Source organism: Papio anubis, chromosome 18 (genome assembly GCF_008728515.1).
Source record: "Papio anubis isolate 15944 chromosome 18, Panubis1.0, whole genome shotgun sequence".
NCBI lineage: Eukaryota > Metazoa > Chordata > Mammalia > Primates > Cercopithecidae > Papio > Papio anubis.
The window spans coordinates 62,166,953-62,187,561 of NC_044993.1; the positions used below are offsets into that span (position 1 = coordinate 62,166,953).

Genomic DNA, 20,609 nt, shown 5'->3' on the forward strand with positions numbered 1-20,609 from the left:
TTATTTGGGCGCTTGTCGGCCCAGATTTCCGCCCTCCATCCCATGGGGCAGGGACCCTGCCTCGCCCACTGCTGAGCTGAGCGTTTTACAAGAAGCCGTGCCCGCAGCGGGGCACCTGGCCGTAAAATGCATGTGGAAGAGGCGGCACTTGCGCTGGGCCCTAAAGGACAGGGATCCAGGCCTTCCAAGAGCCGGCAGATGGAACTGGAAGGAGGCTGTCTTTGGACCCCCGGCTGCCGCGGGGCTCCGCGCCTCCGTTCCTCATCGGTAGGGATGAGGACAATCACGGTTGTTCTGAGGATGCAGCGTTACTCTTCGCACAGCACGGCGCCCCGGATGAGGACTCGCCAAGCTACGCAGGCTCCAGGGTGGGCTTCCCGATGCCGACTCCGGCTCCTCTACCCGCTGGACGCTGTTCTACCTCCTCGCGCTTCTGATCAGGCCGCGGCCCCGGCGAGGCCCCAGAACACCCAGGTGCTGGTTAATCCGTCTTGAGTCCGAGCGCGTCCAGTGCGCAACGTGGCCTTCCCATTGGCTCCCCCGGTGGGCCGCGCTTCGACGCCGGGGCTCCGGATTGAACGGCGCGCCCAGGTCCCTGCCTCCAGTCAGACGTGGCGCCACCGCCCCCAGCCCGTAGCTCCGGCGCAGCCAATGGCGGCGTCTCTCGGGCGGCAAGTGCGGCCTCCCGCCGCCAGAGGGCGCCGCCGCGGGCGCAGCCGAGCCGCCGCAGCCGCCGCTAACCGAGGGAGAGCTGCGAGCGCGCACCCGGGCCTCGCCGCCGCCGCCACCGCCGCCACCGCCGCCCGCCTGCTGCCGCCCGCCTCCGCCTGCCTTCCGCTGCCCGCCGGCGCGTCGTCCTCACAGGTAGGGGTAGGGGGGCGCCGCTGGGGTGAAGGAAGCGCGCGCCCGCGCCCCCGCGCGCGCGCCGCCGCCGCCTCGTGCCCGCGCGCGGCCGTTAACGGACGGCGGGCGGGGCGGGGGAGGGGCGGCGGGGTCCAGGGCCCGCGGACCCGAGAGGACCCTGAGAGGAGCGGGGCCGGGGCCCTGCGCGCGGAGGGCCAGGTGGGCGCGCCGTCCCCTTCCCCCACCGAGAATAACGTGACCCACTTCTGCCTGCCATTCCTCGGCACAATGTCTCTTTTGGTGATTTCACTAAAAAAACCTTTTTTTTTCGTTATTTCTGTCTGCTCTGGTGATCGCGGGGACCCCGAGTCAGCGTCTTGGGCTTGGGGGCGGGAAGGATGCCGGCGGCGAGCTTGGTGCATTAATTTGGGGGCTCATCCCTCTTTTTTAGCCCCTCTTCTTTTTTTATTTTTTCGCGCGGGGTGCAGCCCTGGGCCGGGCGGGGAGAGGCCGTGGGGTCCGCGGAGGCGGGGGCGCCGCCCGGGAGGACCGGGACCGGGACCTGTCAGTTCCCATTAGCGGGGCTTCCGGTCAGGCCTGGGCAGCGCAGGGGTGGGGCTGCCTGAGGCCTGGCCGGGGCCTCCGAGGTCGCGCCTGCGTGGGGACTGGGTGGATGTGCTCGGAGTTGGGTATTTTCCTGTCCCCACCTGTCTAGGGATGAAAAGGAGTTGTCCGTGTTCGGTATGGAACCACGAAGGACCTTGCCGTGCCCAGTACAGTGGCCACTGACCCCCGGCCGCTTGGGACGATGGAGCCCACGAAATGGGGCCAGTTTGAGTTGTGGTCCCAGCTGTGAAACGTACATCTGATTTTAAAGACTTAGGATGAGAAAGAACGTAAAGGTTGTCATTGGTAATCTCTTACACTTAAATGCATGTTGAGATGGTCATGTTTGGGACAAACTGGATTAACGAAAATCTATCATTAAAATTAATCTTGGCAGGATGCAGTGGCTCATGCTTGTCATCCCAAAACTTTGGGAGGCTGAGGCAGGCGGATCGTTTGATTGCAGGAGTTCAAGACCAGCCTGCTCAACTTAGTGAGGCCCCTGTCTCTACAGAAAATACAAAAAATTAACCGGGCGTGGTGGCACACGCCTGTAGTCAGCTACTCGGGAGGCTAAGGTGGGAGAATCTGCTACTCGGGAGGCTTGGGTGGGAGCATCCCTTGAGCCCAGGAGATTGAGGCTTCGGTGAGCCGAGATTGTGCCAGTGCGCTCCAGCCTGGGTGACAGAGCGAGACACTGTCTCAAAACAAATAAAAAAACAAAAGTTAATCTCACTGCTTTTCTTTTTCCCTTTTTTAGTGTGGCTATTTGGATATTTAAAATGACATGTATGGGCCGGGCGGGGTGACTCACGTCTGTAATCCCAGTACTTTGGGAGGATGAGGTGGGTGCATCACCTGAGGTGAGGAATTCGAGACCAGCCTGGCCAACATGGTGAAACCCGTCTCTAGTAAAAATACAAAAATTAACCAGGCGTGGTGGCAGGCGCCTGTAATCCCAGCTACTGGGGAGGCTGAGGCAGAAGAATCGCTTGAACCGGGAGACAGAGGTTGCAGTGAGCAGAGATTGCACCATTGCACTCCTCCCTGGGCAACAGATGAGACTCCCTCACCACATACATACATACATACATACAATGACATGTATGCCTCATTTTGTATATTTTGTATAGTATTTTGACTGGACAGCGCTCAGCTGGGGCATCTGAAAGGGTGGTGGCCCTGAGAACACATGTCTATCTGCTTATCTTTCCTGCTTCTCTGATGGCATGTGGCCTCCTTCCCTTAAGGCTCTCAAAGAATCCGCTGCCTCTTCCTTCTCATCCTGAGCCAAACTATTGAACTGAATTGCACAATGGGGTCTTGTCCTAATCTGCAGAATAATTCAGGTTAATGGACAGTATTTTCCCTGTTGAAAAATTTTCCCTATCTGCTGTATGCTGGAGGCTACAAATAGTTATATGAGTTTTGGCTCAGAATGAGATCATGAGTTACTGAGGCTGAATATTATCAATATTTGTGTGTGTGTCTGCGTGCGTGTGTGTTTATTCTGCAAAGAGCCCATTGATTTTCTGCCATCCAAATGAAGTGGAGAATTCTTGCGTTTCTTCATGTTACTGTGAATTTCGGGTTTTACACAGACCTACACCCTCTTCCTTTCCCATTCCCCAGGTTCTGTCAGTTTTTGCAAATAAGAATGGTGATTTGTCAGCTACATTGTTCCACAATTCTTAATTCTGACTGATTTTAAAACCTGCCAATTGGGGTGGATTAAATTGTCAATATAAGTGGAAAAGAATCAATTATAGAAACTCTCAATTCTAGGGATGGTGAGAGTGACTATTGGAAAGTTTTGAGCATTTCAGTAAAGGAAGAAAGAAACAAAAGATGTCTGTATCCTGTTGCCACAGATACCCTAGAAAGTGCTTTCTAGAGACAGTATGATGTGAGCAAACTTTTGTCTTCTAGATAATGTCTTGAAGTGTTTTGTTTTGCCTTTTTTTTTTTTTTGGTAGAAAATATTTTTCTCCAGAATCCTTATGAAAATTAAAGTGAGGTGTTGGCAAATCAAGAAGAAATTTTAGATAATTTTTAAGGAGGAAATATTAAAGTATTAATCTGGAAGTTTAAAAGTTACTGCTAGTGATAACATGTTTTAATTTACATGTACACAGAAGACATATTAAATGAGGTGATTTTCGTTTATGTAAAGCAACGCGGTTACTTTTTCACAAATAGAAAGTGGGAAGCTTTGTGTTTTCTGAAAAGGCCCGAATTTGGAGCAGGACATTAATCTGGCACAGTTGGTAAGAAGGTGAGTGTGTGTTGGGGTTAGGTGTCAGCACTTACTTGGTTGGGAAGACTTCCTTGGGCACATCGTGGTGGTATGAGTGTCCCCAGGCAAATCATTTATCATGAAGATTTTACATGAAATATTCCTGTTGAGTTCTTCCATACAGAGGTCATAGATAAGATGAGAAGTTCCTGGAAACCACCACTTAGCGGGGCTTGGGTGCAGAGGGAGGCTCTTGGGAGGCTTTTTGCCGGGGGAGCCTCTTGACAGGCATTGTATCTTACAGAATCTGAAATCTGACAGCAATTTCAAAGCGAATAGTTCCTGTCGGGGGAAGAACTCCAGCCAAAATGTAACATTACCTTCGTGCTGTTGTTTGGCATACCATCTCTCACAAAGTTTTCCTTTTCAGTAAAAGGGAGAAACTGTTTCACAAAGTATCCAGTAGGAGCTTCAACATCTTTAATGTGTTATCACCTGGGTTTGCAGCCTTCTGAGGCTTGCATTGTACCCCAGGTGCTTTTGTAAGTGTTGCAAGAGCCAGTTAATACACTGTTGCCAAACAAGGATGACAATAAGGATACTTGAACTACTTTGTAGTTACTGTTTTTAAAGCTGTTAATATTACACAGAGAGGCTTCAGTCTGAGGATAGAATTAAATATGGACTATCATTTTTCCTCCCCCCAACTCCCTTTTTTTTGAGACAGGATCTTGCTCTGACACCCAAGCTGGAGTATAGTGGCATAGTCATAGTTTGCTGCGACCTCAAACTCCTGGCCTCAAGCAATCCTTCTACCTCAGTCTCCCGAGTAGCTGGCACTACAGGTCTACACCACCATGCCCATTTAATTTTTAAAAGTTTTTTTGTAGAGATGGGGTCTCCTGTGTTGCCCAGGCTGGTCTCAAACTCCTGTCCTGAAGTGATCCTCCCACCTCAGCCTCCCAAAGTGTTGGGATTACAGGCATGAGCCACTGCACCCAGCCTGTAATTTTTCACTTGAAATGTAGTGATACCTTTTTAGGCAAAAGTACAAATGCTGTGCTAGGTGACCTCTGCACTGCATTCAGTGGGACACTTTGGTCCTGTGTTAGCACGTCTTGTAAGGCTGTTTTAATATTATTTGTATTTAAATACATTATGTTCTGGGTGGAGCATATTGCCTTGAAAGATTTTCCCTGGAGTGATGTCCTGACTCCTGGCCTACTGCATTCCTGTGAAAGCCCTCTGCTTCATCACTTTGTCTGAGTTGCATTAAATGATGTCTGTTGAGCATATCTTTTTGTGTGCACGTGCGCACACGCATGCGTGTGTTTCTTTCATTTCTCCTGAATGGCTTCAAAGTGCCCACCTGTTCATCAGAGCCATATTTGTCTTTCAGAGCCCAGCCCAGGGTCACCCTAGACAGGTGCTCACCCCCCTCCAGGCGTCATTGGCACATAATGTTCAGAAGAGCCAGGTGGATAGGCACTCAGGCTTGGAGCCAGGCTGTCTGCCTTTGAAATCGAGCTCTGCTACTTCCTAGCTGTAATCCTGGGCCAGTTGCGTCACTTATCTATATTTCAGTTTCTTTATAGTACCTGTCACTTAAGGTTAGCAGGAGGATTAAATGACTTAATACGTATAAAGCATGTAGAACAGTGCCTGGCATCCAGTAAGAGCTACTATTTCTGTCTCAGTATGTTGCAGTCACATTTCCCTTACCTTGATGTCTTCTGTTAATGAGAGCTAGTGTCTAAAGTTACCATGTAAGGTCAAAAACTCATGGATGTGGATATATTTGTCTAGTTACCAACATTGTACTAGACTTTGTGATAATGAGTTTAACCTACTAGGCACTGAGTAAATAGTAAGGGAATTCTGAAGATCCAGGATACCTTGAGATCTTACATAACTTCAAGATTAGTAACAAATTTTAAATCAGCTGATCCCAGAGAGATGATATTCCAGTTTGTAAGAGTTCAGTTAATTTAATGAAATTCCTATTTAATTGAGTTTCTTGCTTTAAAATGAACTGTTCAAAGTGTTTCTCCTTGGGCCAGGCATGGGTCACACCTATAATCCTAATACTTTGGGAGGCTAAGGTGGGTGGATTGCTTGAGCCCAGAAGTTTGAGACCAGCCTGGGCAATACAGTGAGACTCTGTCTCTACAAAAAATACAACAGTTATTCAGGTATAGTGGCATGTGCTTGTAGTCCCAGCTACTTGGGAGGCTGAGGTGGGAGGATTGAGCTCTGGAGGTCGAGGCTGCAGTGAGCTGTGATTGTGCCACTGCACTGCAACCTGGGCAACATAGGGAGACACTGTCTCAAAGACAAAACAAAAAAACAAAGTGCCTTCTTCCCTGGAATTCTTTTTTATTTAGGAGGAGAGGGGATCAGTGAAACTTGTCATTGTATAACTTGAGGAGTTGCTTATGGTTTCAGGTTTTTTTCAATCGCTGTCTCCAGCCAGTTCCCACTATATTAATTCACTTCCCACCTTGTTCCCCCAAAGGGTTGGAGGCCGAGCCCCACCATAGCCAGCTCTTTGCAGGCAGTCATTTCCTACCGGGCACCCTCCTTCTTCACACTTGCTTTTTTTTTTGAAGCGAAGTCTTGCTGTGTCGCCCAGGCTGGAGTGCAGTGGGGCCCGATCTCGGCTCACTGCAAGCTCCGCCTCCCCGGTTCACGTCATTCTCCTGCCTCAGCCTCCCGAGTAGCTGGGACCACAGGTGCCTGCCACCACGCCTGGCTAATTTTTTGTAATTTTAGTAGAGACGGGGTTTCACTGTGTTAGCCAGGATGGTCTCGATCTCTTGACTTCGTGATCCGCCCGCCTCAGCCTCCCAGAGTGCTGGGATTACAGGCTTGAGCCACCGCGCCTGGCCCACGCTTGCTTTTTGTGAATAGTTTTACCAGCTTCTATCTCCTGGGTCTCTGAACTTTGTATGAGGCATTCTCTTTACACTGGGCCACTTACTTCATTCTTTCGTTCAAGTATTTGTTGAGCTGCACCCAGATGTTGTTCTTACAATGAAGGCTAAGAAGTACCAGGTACCTGCTGAAGTGAATAAGAGGGGTGAGACTGGGGTGAGGCAGCAGTTTAGGGTGGCAAGGGAAGGTCCCTAACAGTGTTATTTAAGCCCACTTCTGGATGGATGAAAAGGAGCCAGCCCTGTGGAGAGCTGGGAAGTGTATTTTGGGCAGAGGGAGCAACAAACACAGTGACTTAGAAGCATGGAGTGCCTGACTTGTTCTGGGAGCTCTTAAAAGGTCAGTATGACAGGAGCCTCATGTGTGAAACTGGGGGAGGGAGGAGCTGCATGGCTTGGGGAGGGGGATCTGCTAGGTCACCCTACGGAGGCAAGGCTTCATCCAGCGTCCCGAGCAACCGCTGAAGGGTCTTAAGCAGAGTGCAAGAATTAGGGTGTGTGTGTGTGTGTGTGTTTTAAAATTTATTTTTGAAACAGGGTCTCGCTCTGTACCCCAGGCTGGAGTGCAGTGGTGTGATTGTAGCTTGCTGAGCCTTGAACCCCTGGGCTTAAGCGATCTTCCTCCCTCAACCTCTGAGTAGCTGAGACTACATACAGGAAGGTGCCCCCAGTCTGGGCTGATGTTTATTTTTATTTTTTACTTATTTTATTTATTTATTTTTGAGGCAGAATGTCGCTCTGTGGCCCAGACTGGAGTGCAATGGTGTTATCTTGGCTCACTGCACCCTCTGCCTCCTGGGTTCAAGGGATTCTGATGCCTCAGCCTCCGGAGTAGCTGGGATTACAGGCGTTTGCCACCGTGCCCAGCTAATTTTTGTATTTTTAGTAGAGACGGGGTTTCGCTGTGTTGGCCAGGCTCGTCTCGAACTCTTGACTTCAGGTGATCCACCTGCCTTGGCCTCCCAAAGTGTTGGGATTATAGGCGTGAGCCACCGTGCCCGGCCCCTACATCACTCTTTGTAGTAAAATGGTGGGGTAGATTTAAAAAATACTTCAAGATGAAACACGTACTAGAAGAAAATATGAGAGGAGTGAGTATTTTATAATCTCAGAGTGGGGAAAGTATTTCTGAGTATGTCAGAATCTAGGAGCCATAAAAGGAAATACTGATAAATTCAGCTACTTAAAAAAAATTTTTTTAAAAAAGGCCGGGCACGGTGGCTCACGCCTATAATCCCAGCACTTTGAGAGGCTGAGGTGGGAAGATCACCTGAGGTCAGGAGTTCAAGACCAGCCTGACCAACATGGAGAAACCCCGTCTCTACTAAAAATACAAAATTAGCTGGGCATTTTGGCGCATGCCTGTAATCGCAGCTACCTGGGAGGCTGAGGCAGAAGAATCGCTTGAACCTGGGAGGTGGAGGTTGCAATGAGCCGAGATCGTGCCATTGCACTCCAGCCTGGGCAATAAGAGTGAAACTCCATCTCAAAACACAATAACAACAACAATGAAAAACCTTTGCTGTCAAAAATAACCAAAGTCAAAAGATTGACATCAAATTGGAAAAAACACCAACATCAAAAAGGACTATTTTCCTCAACATATAAAGAGCTTCCATAAATAAGTAAAGCTCAGCCTGGAAGAAAAATGAGCAGAGGATATGAGCAAACAATTCACAGACAAGGAAGTACAGATGATTCTTAAATCTGAAAGGACGCTCAGCCTTGATAATGAGAGATTAAAACAAACCAGCCTCATCACATTGCCACACTGTTTCTCACTTTTTTGGTTAACAAGGATTCACACATTTGATAATGCCTGAATGAAGCAGTGAACCAGGAATCCTGTGCATTGTTAGTGGGAGTATCGCTCGGTGTATTGTGGCAATAGCTGGCAAAATAAATACATATGCCCTTTATCCTTTACAAATTCTTTTTTTTTTTCCTGAGATGGAGTCTCGCTCTTAAGTTCAGGTGGAGATCGGCCCGTCTCGGCCTCCCAAAGTGCTGGGATTACAGGCTTGAGCCACCGCGCCCGGCCTAAAAGTTCTTTAAAGGGTTACTTAGATGTGTATGAAATGCCCCGTGCACATGGTGACCTTTAAAGATTGGAAACAACCAGAAGGTCCATCACCAGAGGCCTGGTAAAATTGTGGTACAGGCATATCATAGAACGCTGAGTGTGTATTGAAAACACACTGATTAGATACTCCATGAAGACAGTGGGGTACAGAACTCGCTGGTGGCTCCAGTTTGAATAAAGAAGAACATATACACTGCTGGGCGTGCTGGCTCACGCCTGTAATTCCAGCACTTTGGGAGGCTGAGGCAGGCCGATCACCTGAGGTCAGGAGTTCAAGACCAGCTGGCTGACATGGTGAAACCCTGTCTCTACAGAAATACAAAAATTAGCCAAGCATGGTAGTGTGCGCCTGTAATCCCAGCTACTTGGGAGGCTGAGGCAGAAGAATTGCTTGAACCCGGAAAGCAGAGGTTGCAGTGAGTTGAGATCGTGTCATTGCACTCCAGCCTGGGTGACAGAGTGAGAGTTCATCTCAAAAAAAACATATATACAGAATACTTTTAACTTTTTGTTTTGAAATAATTATAGACTCACAGGAAGTTGCAAAAGTAGTACATAAAGTCCCATGAACCCTTCACCCCTGCTTCCTTGAATGGTGACATATAACTGTAGCACACTGTCAGACAACCAGGAAATTGACATTAGTATAATACTGTTAACCAAACTACAGGCCTCACTGGGTTTTAACCAGCACTCGTGTGTGTGTGTGTGTGTGTGTGTGTGTGTGTGTGTAGTATCACGCAGTTTTATCCCATGCATAAATTCATGTAACCACTCCCACAATCAAGATACAGAATCGTTCTATAGAATATCTTTGTTGGGCCAGGCACGGTGGCTCACGCCTGTAATCCCAGCGCTTTGGGAGGCCAAGGCAGGTAGATCACAAGGTCAGGAGTTTTGAGATCTGCTTGACCAACATGGTGAAACCCCATCTCTATTAAAAATACAAAAATTAGCTGGGTGTGGTGGCGCACACCTGTAATCCCAGCTACTCAGGAGGCTGAGGCAGGATAGTCGCTTGAACTCAGGAGGTGGAGGTAGTAGTGAGCCGAGATCACGCCACTACACTCCAGCTTGGGCGACAAAGCAAGACTCCATCTCAAAAAAAAAAAAAGAAAAAGAAAAGATAGATATATATATTTGTCAGGACTTTTCTGAGACTGGTAACAGTGGTTGGTGGCCCTCCAGGGGGGCAAATGGGTGGCTGAGTGATTGGTTGGGAAGGAGACATTCCTTTTCACTGTCATGTTAAAATGGACAGTTTGGGATGTCTGTGAGAAATTCAAATGGAAGGCCGGGCGCGGTGGCTCACGCCTGTAATCCCAGCACTTTGGGAGGCCGAGGCGGGCGGATCACAAGGTCAGGAGATCGAGACCACGGTGAAACCTCGTCTCTACTAAAAATACAAAAAATTAGCCGGGCGCGGTTGTGGGCGCCTGTAGTCCCAGCTACTCGGGAGGCTGAGGCAGGAGAATGGCGGGAACCCGGGAGGCGGAGCTTGCAGTGAGCTGAGATCCGGCCACTGCACTCCAGCCTGGGCGACAGAGCGAGACTCCGTCTCACACAAAAAAAAAAAAAAAAAAAAAAAGAAATTCAAATGGAACTGTCAAACAGGCCGGAGGGTCTGCCTTGGGATGGATGTGAGAGTTGTCATGGGGCCCTCCATGAGGGCATTTGACATCCATCTGGTGGAGGGAGGCCCTGTATGGGAGAGTATGGCTCCGGGAGATCTCAAGAGTGGGTCCTCAGGGCTCTCAAAGTGAGAGGTCTGTGGAGATGGAGCCTCAGCCTGCAGGAGACGAGTGCCCTGTGAGGTAGGGACAAACCTAGCCAGGGCTGTGAGGTGGAAGTTGAAGGGAGGGGCCCCAAGGAGGGAGTGCTGCTGAGGCTGAGTAAGAAAAGAGACTGTTGGTTTGACTTTGTAAAATTCTTTCTTCCTTTAAAATTGAGGCTAGATTTTAACAGGATCCAAAAATAAGATGGTATATTTTTAAACATCTTTTTTTTCTATTTAAAAAAAGCAGTATGGGGCTGGACAAGGGGGCTCACACCTGTAATCCCTGTGCTTTTTTTTTTTTTTCTTTGGAGACAAAGTCTTGCTCTTGTCCCCCAGGCTGGAGTGCGATGGCATGATTTCAGCTCACTGCAACCGCTGCCTGCCAGGTTCAAACGATTCTCCTACCTCGGCCTTCCGAGTAGCTGGAATTACAGGCATGTACCACCATGCCTGGCTAATTTTTGTATTTTTAGTAGAGACAGGGTTTCACCATGTTGGCAAGCCTAGTCTCAAACTCCTGACCTCAGGTGATCTGCCCGCCTCGGCCTCCCAAAGTACTGGGGTTACAGGCATGAGCCACCCCACCTGGCCAGTCCCTGTGCTTTTAATCCCTGTGGAATTAACACAATTAGCTGGGCATGGTGGCACACTTGTAGTCTCAGCTACTGAAGGGGCTGATGGGGGAGGATCGCTTGAGACCAGAAGTTCGAGGTTGCAATGAGCTGTGATCACACCACTGTACTCCAGCCTGGATGACAGTAAGACCTTGTCTCAAAAAAAAAAAAAAAAACACAAAACCCCAAAACACAAAGGGGTGTGTGTGTGGGGCAGGTTGTTTCACAGGTAGAACTAATAAATGGTGAGGAAAAAAGAAATTACAGTAGTAGTTTGGGGAAGGGGCACGAGGGAATTTTCTCTAGAGTGACAGTTAATGGTCTGTATCTTTTCTTTTTTAAGAGATAAGATCTTGTTCTGTTGCCCAAGTTGAGGTGTAGTGGCGCGGTTGGCAGCTCGCTGCAGCCTCCAACTCCTGGGCTTAATCAGTCCTCTTGCCTTAGCCTCCTGAGTAGCTGGGACTACAGGCACATACCACCATACCTGGCTTATTTTCTTTTTTGTTTCTTTGTAGAGATGGGGTCTCTCTATCTTGCCCAGGCTGTTCTTATACTCCTGGGCTCAAATGATCCTCCTGCCTTGGCCTCCCAAAGTGCTGGTCTATATCCTGATAGGGCTTTGGGTCACATGAGTTTGTCAAAATTCACATTAAGATTTGTGTGTTTTATCTTGAAAAACAAAACTGTAAACAAATATTGATCTCTAGTTACTGAAGTGTGTGCTGAGATGTTTAGGTGTCTGCAGCTCACTTTGAAATTTATTAAAACAGTAAGATGGACTGATGAATGAACAGAAGGATGAGCCGGTAGATAAAGATGGGCAGATGTGATCTCACAAAACATTAATTGTACATTTGGGCATACAGTATTGTAATTTTTTTTTTTTAACTTTACTGTGTGTTTGAGAACTTTCAAAATAAAAGTTTTTGGGGAAACTTAAAAAACGACTGAAGATGAAATCTTCTGTCATGTTATATTTCAATATTCCTGATATTATGATCCTAGATCTTTAAACATATAAAGGGGTGTATTTTGTGCATTAAAAATGTCTGTATCCATTTTCCATTTCTTTTCAATCACTTACTTGTGGTGTCAGCTCTTTGCCACATGCCTTTTGTGTATAAGGTTGAGGTTCGAGGTTCTCTAACACTTTCTGGGGAAAATAGCTTTAAGGCTATAAACTTGGCAGATATCAGTACCCAGGAGTCCATTCTTAACCAGCAGATTAACTTTCTGAGTCAACCTCAAACCAGTTCCCCACCTTGGCTAGACAGAGGCTGAGAGAAAGGTACATCATTCACTGAACAGTATGGCCATCGTCCTGGTTTCGGGCATCCTTTTCTTTGGTTCCCTCCTTCTGGCCTGACTGCTCTGGCACCCTGAAGACTACTCTGGGTTCCTCTGAGCTCTACAGTTCGAACTCTAATTAAATTGCCCTGTTTTAGCTAAAACAAACAAAAGCCCGGTGGTCCCTTAAGTCATCTTTCCAAGGAAGGGCTCAGAGGATACATAAACTTTAAAAAATTTGTTTAATTTTTGTACAGAGGTAATTCGTTTACGTGGCTCCAAATAAAACAAAAGTTTTGAACATATAAATTGAAAAGACCTCGCCCTACCCCTGTTCCAGCCCTCAGTCTTCCACTACTGCTGTAGTCTCCATGATTCCATCTGGAGCTATTTTATGTCCACACAAGCATATGTCAATATATATACCTACCTGCCACTTAAAAAAAAAACAAAATGGCCAGGCACGGTGGCTCACACTTGTAATGCCAGCACTTTGGGAGGCTGAGGCGGGCGGATCACTCACGAGGTCAGGAGATCGAGACCATCCTGGCTAACACAGTGAAACCCCATCTCTACTAAAAATACAAAAAATTAGCTGGGCGTGGTGGCGGGCACCTGTAGTCCCAGCTACTTGGGAGGCTGAGGCAGGAGAATGGCGTGAAGCCACGAGGCGGAGGTTGCAGTGAACAGAGATCGTGCCATTGCACTCCAGCCTGCTTGACAGAGTGAGACTCCGTCTCAAAAAACAAAACAAAACAAAACAGGTCATATCATGGATACTTATATGCCTCATCTTTTTTTTTTTTTTTTCCTATAATTTCTTCAGGCATTTCGTTTTTGATAGACTTTGGGTAAGTTTTTTTAAAAAATACTACTTTTGAGACAGGGTCTCACTTTCTCACCCAGGCAGGAGTGCAGTGGCCCAATCGTAGCTCATTACAGCCTGGACCTCCTGGGTTCAAGCCATCCTCCTGTCTCCATCTTCTGAGTAGCTGGGACTACAGGTACGCACCACAACACCCGGTTACTTTATTTTTATTTATTTATTCTTTTTTTTGAGACAGGGTCTCACTCTGTCACCCAGGCTGGAGTGCAGTGGCATGATTACAGCTCACTGCAACCTCAACCTCACAGGCTCCATCAGTCCTCCCACCTCAGCCTCCTGAGTAGCTAGGACTACAGGTGCATGCCACCATGCCTAGCTAATCTTTATATTTTTTGTTTATTTATTTATTTTGAGACGGAGTTTCACTCTTGTTGCCTAGGCTGGAGTGCCGTGGCACCATCTCAGCTCATCGCAACCTCCACCTCTCGAGTTCAAGCGATTCTCCTGCCCCAGCCTCAACAGTAGCTGGGATTACAGGCATGCACCACCACACCTGGCTAATTTTGTATTTTTAGTAGGTTTCCGCATGTTGATCAGGCTGGTCTGGAACTCCTGACCTCAGGTGATCCACCCGCCTCAGTCTCCCAAAGTGCTGGGATTATAGGCATGAACCACCACGCCCCACCAACTTTTTTTGTTTTTTTGTTTTGTTTTGTTTTGTTTTGAGACGGAGAGTCACTCTTGTTGCCCAGTGGAGTGCAATGGTGCGATCTTGGCTCACTGCAACATCCGCCTACCAGGTTCAAGCGATTCTCCTGCCTCAGCCTCCCAAATAACTGGGATTATAGGCACACACCACCATGCCTGGCTAATTTTGTATTTTCAGTAGAGATGGGGTTTCTCCATGTTGGTCAGGCTGGTCTCGAACTCCTGACCTCAGGTGATCCACCCACCTTGGCCTCTCAAAGTGCTGGATTACAGGTGTGAGCCACTGCTCCTGGCCTCTTTTAAAATTTTTTGTAGAGATGGGGGTCTCCCTGTGTTGCCCAGGTTGGTCTTGAACTCCTAGGCTCAAATGATCTTCCTGCCTTTGCCTCCCAAAGTGCTGGGATTACAGGTATGAGCTACCATGAGTGGCCTGAGTTAGTTTTAAAAATCTTTTTCTTTTACAAATAGTGCTTCCTTAAATTATTTTGTACATATAAATTTTTAAAAAACATTTATACATTTTAAAAAAATATATAAATTAAAAAAAAAACCAAAACACTTCTCATAAGAACATGGGTGGACATGTCCAAGTAGATAGAAGGGCAGAATGAGCTTCCATGTCCCCTCATCCAGCTGGAACCATTATCCGTATTTTTGGCATTCTTGTTTTATTTCCACCCAGCTACCTGCCTTTTGGCTAAACTGTTTTAAAAGCACATCCCAGAAATAGTGTCATTTTACTCTAGTGTCATGGATTTCTTAAACTTCTTATTTTGTAATGTTTCAAACACCTACAAAGTCCAGAGACTAGTACTGAAGAATCCCCTGCACTTCTCCCGTGGTTATCAGCGTTCTGCTGTTTCCTCCCCACCTCACACCCAGCGCCTCCCCCCGCCCCTGCCTTTTTTTGTTGCTGGAGTATTTTAAAGCAAGTCCCCTATGTCATATCCTTTCCCATGTAAACACTTCAGTAAAGTGCCAACTTTATAGGACAAAAATATTGAGAACTGACAATGTTTCAAAGAAGAAAGGGATTAGCACCAGTTACCAGCATTTGGGACATTCCAACCCCCATCTCACCCTTATACTTAAAAAAAAAATGAGATTTAAAAATAAAACTGCAAATGCCAAGCAATAATGAAACTAAAAAATTTCAGCAATGTGTTTGAAACATGAGTGGAATTTCCCTTCCTGTCACCTAGGTCCAAATACATGGTTTATGTGTAAGATGTTGTCTTAACTTGAGGTGTCAGTTGTTCTCAACTGGGGCCGATTGTGCTTTCCCCACCCTGATATTTGACAATATCTGGAGACATTTTTGGTTGTGAGTGGGGTTGGGGTGAGGGGTTACAGGCATAGTGGGTAGAGGCAGAAATACTGCCAACATCCTGCAATCACAAGACAACTACTTAGCTAGCCCAGAATGCCACGCCTGAGAAACTCGTTTGGGCCACTGGGAGATGATGTTTTCTGTCAGATCTCTTCTCTGTGGCTCTCCTTGAACTTGGGGAACTGCTCAGTGAACACTGATTAGTGGAGGTGGGGCCCAAAAGAACGATATGTGTTGACATTTGCAAGTGTTATATTGAAGGTAACATTTTAACATCCAGAACATTCCAATAGAAGTAACTTTATGTATATCATTATTTTATCTGTTGTGTCAACAATAATCATTTTGGAAGTTTGTGGGACAAAATATGTATAAGGTTTAAACTTGGCTTACAAGGAAGTCAGACTCCCTCGGAGGCAAGCGGATGTGAAACCCTTTTATTTCTGGAGAGCTTCCAGAAGCAAAACAAGGCTGGAACTGTTCTAGGGACAGCTTATGCGTGCGTGTAGACAGGGGAAAAACAAAACCTGAAGCCAAAGGAGGGAAGAGGAAAGGAAGGGGAGACATGACTTTTTCCTGGAGACTGCTCAGGAGGGGTATATGAAGTCTGCATAGCCATTCAGCCTTAAAGAACGTGAAAACTGGCCAGGCGCCGTGGCTCAAACCTATAATCCCACACTTTGGGAGGCCGAGGTAGGTGGATCACTTGAGGTCAGGAGTTCGAGTCTAGCTTGACCAACAAGGTGAAATCCCGTCTCTCCTAAAAATACAAAAATTAGCTAGGTGTGGTGGCAGGCGACTGTAGTCCCAGCCACTCAGGAGGCTGAGACAGGAGAATTGCTTGAACCCAGGAGGCGGAAGTTGCAGTGAGCCGAGATCACGCCACTACACTCTAGCCTGGGCAATGGAGTAAGACTCCGTCTCAAAAAAAGAATGTGAAAACGGTGTGCTTATGGTGTGCCAGACCATAGGGGGCCCACAAAGATGACTCCCGTAGGGTCCCTGCTGTCCAGGACCCTGGAGTCAAGTCAGAAATGGACGTGTCCATAGCCGATTGTGTGACAAGGTCTGGATTTATGGGTGTTTTGATTGGAGTCCAGGGGCCCTGGTACCTTATGTGCTTTTTTGCCTTGTTTCTTTCCAGATTGCTCATTTAGAAAGTGGATGTGTGGGATAACATGTCCAGTGTGTCCGAGGAGAGAAGAAAAAGGCAGCAGAACATTAAGGAAGGACTGCAGTTCATACAGTAAGAGCTTCAAGAGTTCTTGTGTTCTTGCCACGTCTTAATTCTTTGATGTGGATGTATGTTTTGTGGAGGGTAAGAACTCTTTAGTCATGTTTAATAGGTCCAGTTAATTTGGGTTAGAAACTCCATATTCTAGCAATATTTTTTTCTCTCGTCCATTTGAACATTCTTGCATTCGGAAGCAAGTCTTACTGTTGCTGGCTTTTAGGGCTATAATTGTTAGTCTCCCCCAAAATGTTAGACTGAGGAATTTGAATTTGTTCTAAGAAGAGTGCTGCTGAGTGGAAAGTGACTGAAAATGAACATCTGGCGGCACAGAGGGCTTCTGTGATCAGACGTGTCTGTTCAGAAGCTCAGTGTTTAATTGGACTTCTTGAAGCATGTCAATGATGAGACAGCTGTGGTTTGGATGGACATGTCCAGACAGAAGGGCCTCTTTGTTCCTTCCTGGGAAGGAGACATTCTCTCTATACTGCAGTAAATTGGATCAAATATTGTTAGTGGTTCTGTACTATTTTTAACCTTTTTTTTGGCATTTGGAGAATTAGGGTTTTTAAAAATAGAAGTAGGTTTGAAAGTAAAGTGTTGTACTTAAAAAATACTAAGTAATAGTTTAGTTTTTTTGTGTGTTTTATTTTTTGTTTTCGTAACTGTAGTCATCTGTGAATAATGGTAGTAAAGGAGGAGGAAGTCTTTAAAATATGCCTTGAACCAGTAGCAAGCTAATGGAACCATAGATTTAAGATGACTTCTGGCTGAACAAGTCCTGATAAGGAGCTTGATAATTACAGTTAATTTGTTTCTTGTTCTTAGGTCGCCGCTGTCATATCCAGGAACACAGGAGCAATATGCGGTAATGACTCCGGGCAGGTCTGCTTGAAAGCTCTGCAACTGGCTTGTAAACTGTAATTTGTAGCAGGGGTTGGTAAATGATGGCCTTGTGGGCCCAATCTGGCCTGCTGTCCTTTTTTAAATTTTATTTCATTTTTTTTTGCAAATAAAGCTTTATTGGAACACAGCCACACTCATTTGTTTATGTATTATCTGTGGCTGTTTTTGCAACATATGGTAGTTTTAACAGAGACCATATGGCCCATGGAGCCTAAAACATGTACTGTCTGGGCATTTGCAGAAGTTTGCCAATCCCTTCTATATAGGTTTTTTTTTTTTTTTTTTTTTTTGCATACTTGCACAGTTGTCCTGTATTTTCTTTCCTCTATTAGTGTGGTTTTGAATTAATTTATCTTTTGAGCCCCTTGAAAATTATTTATCATGTCATTGAAAATAAGTGGGACAGAATTTATTGAGAAAGAGTGTGTGGAACATCTTTTTCTGTTAGGAGATGTTCTGACAGCAGCAAAGGGGAACTGGATACCAAGAGGGAAGAACTAGTGATCTACTAGTTAGGAACAGGGAGAAAGCCCAGTTCATTGGGACTTTGACTGCAGACTCTTGTCTCTACTAACACAGGTTGGTTCACCTGTGTTTTTTATCCTCTGAGGGTTTTGAGGCTTCTAAATGTCACTTTCTTGCTGCCTCTCTCCCTCCTCCCCTTTTCTTCTTTCTTATTCCTTCCCTCTCTACAAACAGATTTAGAATAAAAAAGTATTACAGCCAGAAATAAACTGTAACAGTTGTTTCGTTTTGCACATGTGGAACTGGGGTTTAAAGATGCTAAGTGGCATGTCACGAGTTACACTGATTGTTAATAGTTGATCTGTCCCGTCTTTTAAATGATTTAATCAGCTTAGACAGGAATTCATAAAATGAGACAAAACAAGTTGAATATTTTTCTGATCTTGTGTTGAAAAAGGGCTTTTAAAATACGAAAATATGGCGAGGCATGGTGGCTCATACCTGTAATCCCAGCACTTTTGGAGGCTGAAGAGGGTGGATCACTTGAGGCCAGGAGTTTGAGACTAGCCTGGGCAACATGGCAAAACCCCATCTCTACTAAAGATACAAAAATTAGCCAAGTGTGGTGGCAGGTGCCTGTAATCCCAGCTACGCAGGAGGCTGAGACACCAAGAATCATTTGAACGCAGGAAGTGAAGTTACAGTGAGTTGAGATCGTGCCACTGCACTCCAGCCTGGGTGCCAGAGTGAGACTCAGAACTAAACTAAAGCATGATAGAAATAATGAAGGAAAATGACAAACTTTTGTACATGCTAAAAGAATATATGTACTTACTTGATAAGAAAAAAGTTTAACATTCCCCTCCCCCCAAATCAGTAAATGACCTGAGCAATTTACAGAAAAAGAAATACAAGGGGTCCATAAAAATGTGGAATAGTTCAATTTCACTGGTAAAGACATGCAAATACAAAGAGGATACCATTAAAAAAAAAAAAAACCATAAAAACACAAAATAATACCATTTTCCACCTAGAAATTGGTAGATTTTACATACATGTGCATGTGTAACCACACGTGTACACATGCACACACACTACCCAGGTGGGTGGATCATGAGGTCAGGAGTTCGAGACCAGCCTGACCAATATGGAGTGTAAAGAAAACCACTAGAACCATTTTTCATCGTGGCCTTTTTCGAAGGCAGTTTGGAAACACTGCTCAAAAGCCTTAAGCTATTCACTCTCTTTGACCTGGGGCTTCCACTTCGTTTCTCTAGTAGGAACAGAATTGGAGATGTGAACAAATATTTATAGGGTACTTTTGCTATTTCTTAATAGTGAGAAATTGAATTTCCCCTTGAAAAAGCAAGCAAGATACAATACCTAGCTGAGATAGCAGTGACTCGGGCATCTCACAATTTCTTAGAGCAATGCTGCTGTTCTGTCACATTGTTTCCTGTGAAGTTTTAGGTATAAAAATTAAAAATTACTTATGCCTTATCTTGTTTGATAGAAGACTTCAAGTGGTAACTTTCTCTTTTTTAGGTATATTTGCATGCTCTCGTGAGAAATCTTTTTAATGAAGGAAATGACGTTTATCGGGAACGTGATTGGAACAACTCGATAAGCCAGTACACGGAAGCTTTGAATATAGCTGATTATGCAAAATCTGAAGAAATTTTAATCCCCAAAGAAATAATTGAAAAACTATATATAAATCGTATTGCCTGCTATTCTAATATGGTGAGTTGTAATTTTTTTTTTTTTTTTGAGACAGAGTCTCGCTCTGTCGCCCAGGCTGGAGTGCAGTGGCGTGATCTCGGCGCACTGCAAGCTCCGCCTCCCAGGTTCACGCCATTCTCCTGCCTCAGCCTCCTGAGTAGCTGGGACTACAGGCGCCCTTCACCGCGCCCGGCTAATTTTTTGTATTTTTAGTGGAGACGGGGTTTCACCGTGGTCTCGATCTCCTGACCTTGTGATCCGCCCGCCTCGGCCTCCCAAAGTGCTGGGATTACAGGCGTGAGCCACCGCGCCCGGCGGAGTTGTAATTTTTAAAGTGATGTTTCTAGAGTGAAAAGAATTTTTTCAATGACTTAGTACATTAATAAAAAGTCAATTTCTTTTTTTTTTTTTTTTGAGACAGAGTCTCGCTCAGTCACTCAGGCTGGAGTGCAGTGGTGTGATCTCGGCTCACTGCAACCTCCACCTCCTGGGTTCAAGCACTTCTCTGCCTCAGCCTCCTGAGTAGCTGGGATTATAGGTGCCTGCCACCACGCCCAGCTAATTTTTGTATTTTTATTAGAGACAGGGTTTCACCATTTTGGCCAGGCTGGTCTTGAACTCCTGACCTTGTGATCCACCCGCCTCGGCCTCCCAAAGTGTTGGGATTACAGGTGTGAGCCACTGCACCCGGCCCAATAAAAAGTCAGTTTCTTAAACTAAGTTTTTAAGAAAGTCGTATTACCTGCTTTTGGAGTGACGTGAGGCTTTTAAAAGTTAGCTTTGGATTGGCTGGGTGCGGTGGCTCACGCCTGTAATCCCAGCACTTTGGGAGGCCAGGGTGGGTAGATCATGAGGTCAGGAGTTCGAGACCAGCCTGGCCAATATGGTGAAACCCCGTCTCTACTAAAAATACGAAAATCAGCTGGGCACAGTGGCACGTGCCTGTAGTCCCAGCTACTCAGGAGGCTGAGGCAGGAGAACCACTTGAACCCGTGAGGCGGAGGTTGCAGTGAGCCGAGATTACACCACTGCACTCCAGCCT

At 46.1% G+C, this 20,609-nt stretch overlaps 1 protein-coding gene across 6 annotated transcripts in view; it reads left to right on the forward strand.

Moving 5' to 3' along the window:
- The first annotated feature begins 721 nt into the window (after nt 1-721).
- ZC3H7A (zinc finger CCCH-type containing 7A) overlaps nt 722-20,609 on the forward strand; it is a 48,032-nt gene continuing 28,144 nt past the window's right edge. For 2 of the 6 annotated variants that reach the window (XM_003916554.3, XM_017953194.2), the window contains exons 1-4: nt 722-864; nt 16,388-16,489; nt 17,303-17,342; nt 19,391-19,588. In XM_003916554.3, the coding sequence (XP_003916603.1) occupies nt 16,422-16,489; nt 17,303-17,342; nt 19,391-19,588 (306 nt within the window). In that variant the 5' untranslated portion in view covers nt 722-864; nt 16,388-16,421. Of the gene's footprint in view, nt 865-1,043; nt 1,063-14,475; nt 15,937-16,387; nt 16,490-17,302; nt 17,360-19,390; nt 19,589-20,609 lie in introns of those variants that run through there. The other 4 variants (XM_021931769.1, XR_001898050.2, XM_009196007.3 and 1 more) reach the window with 4 other exon arrangements.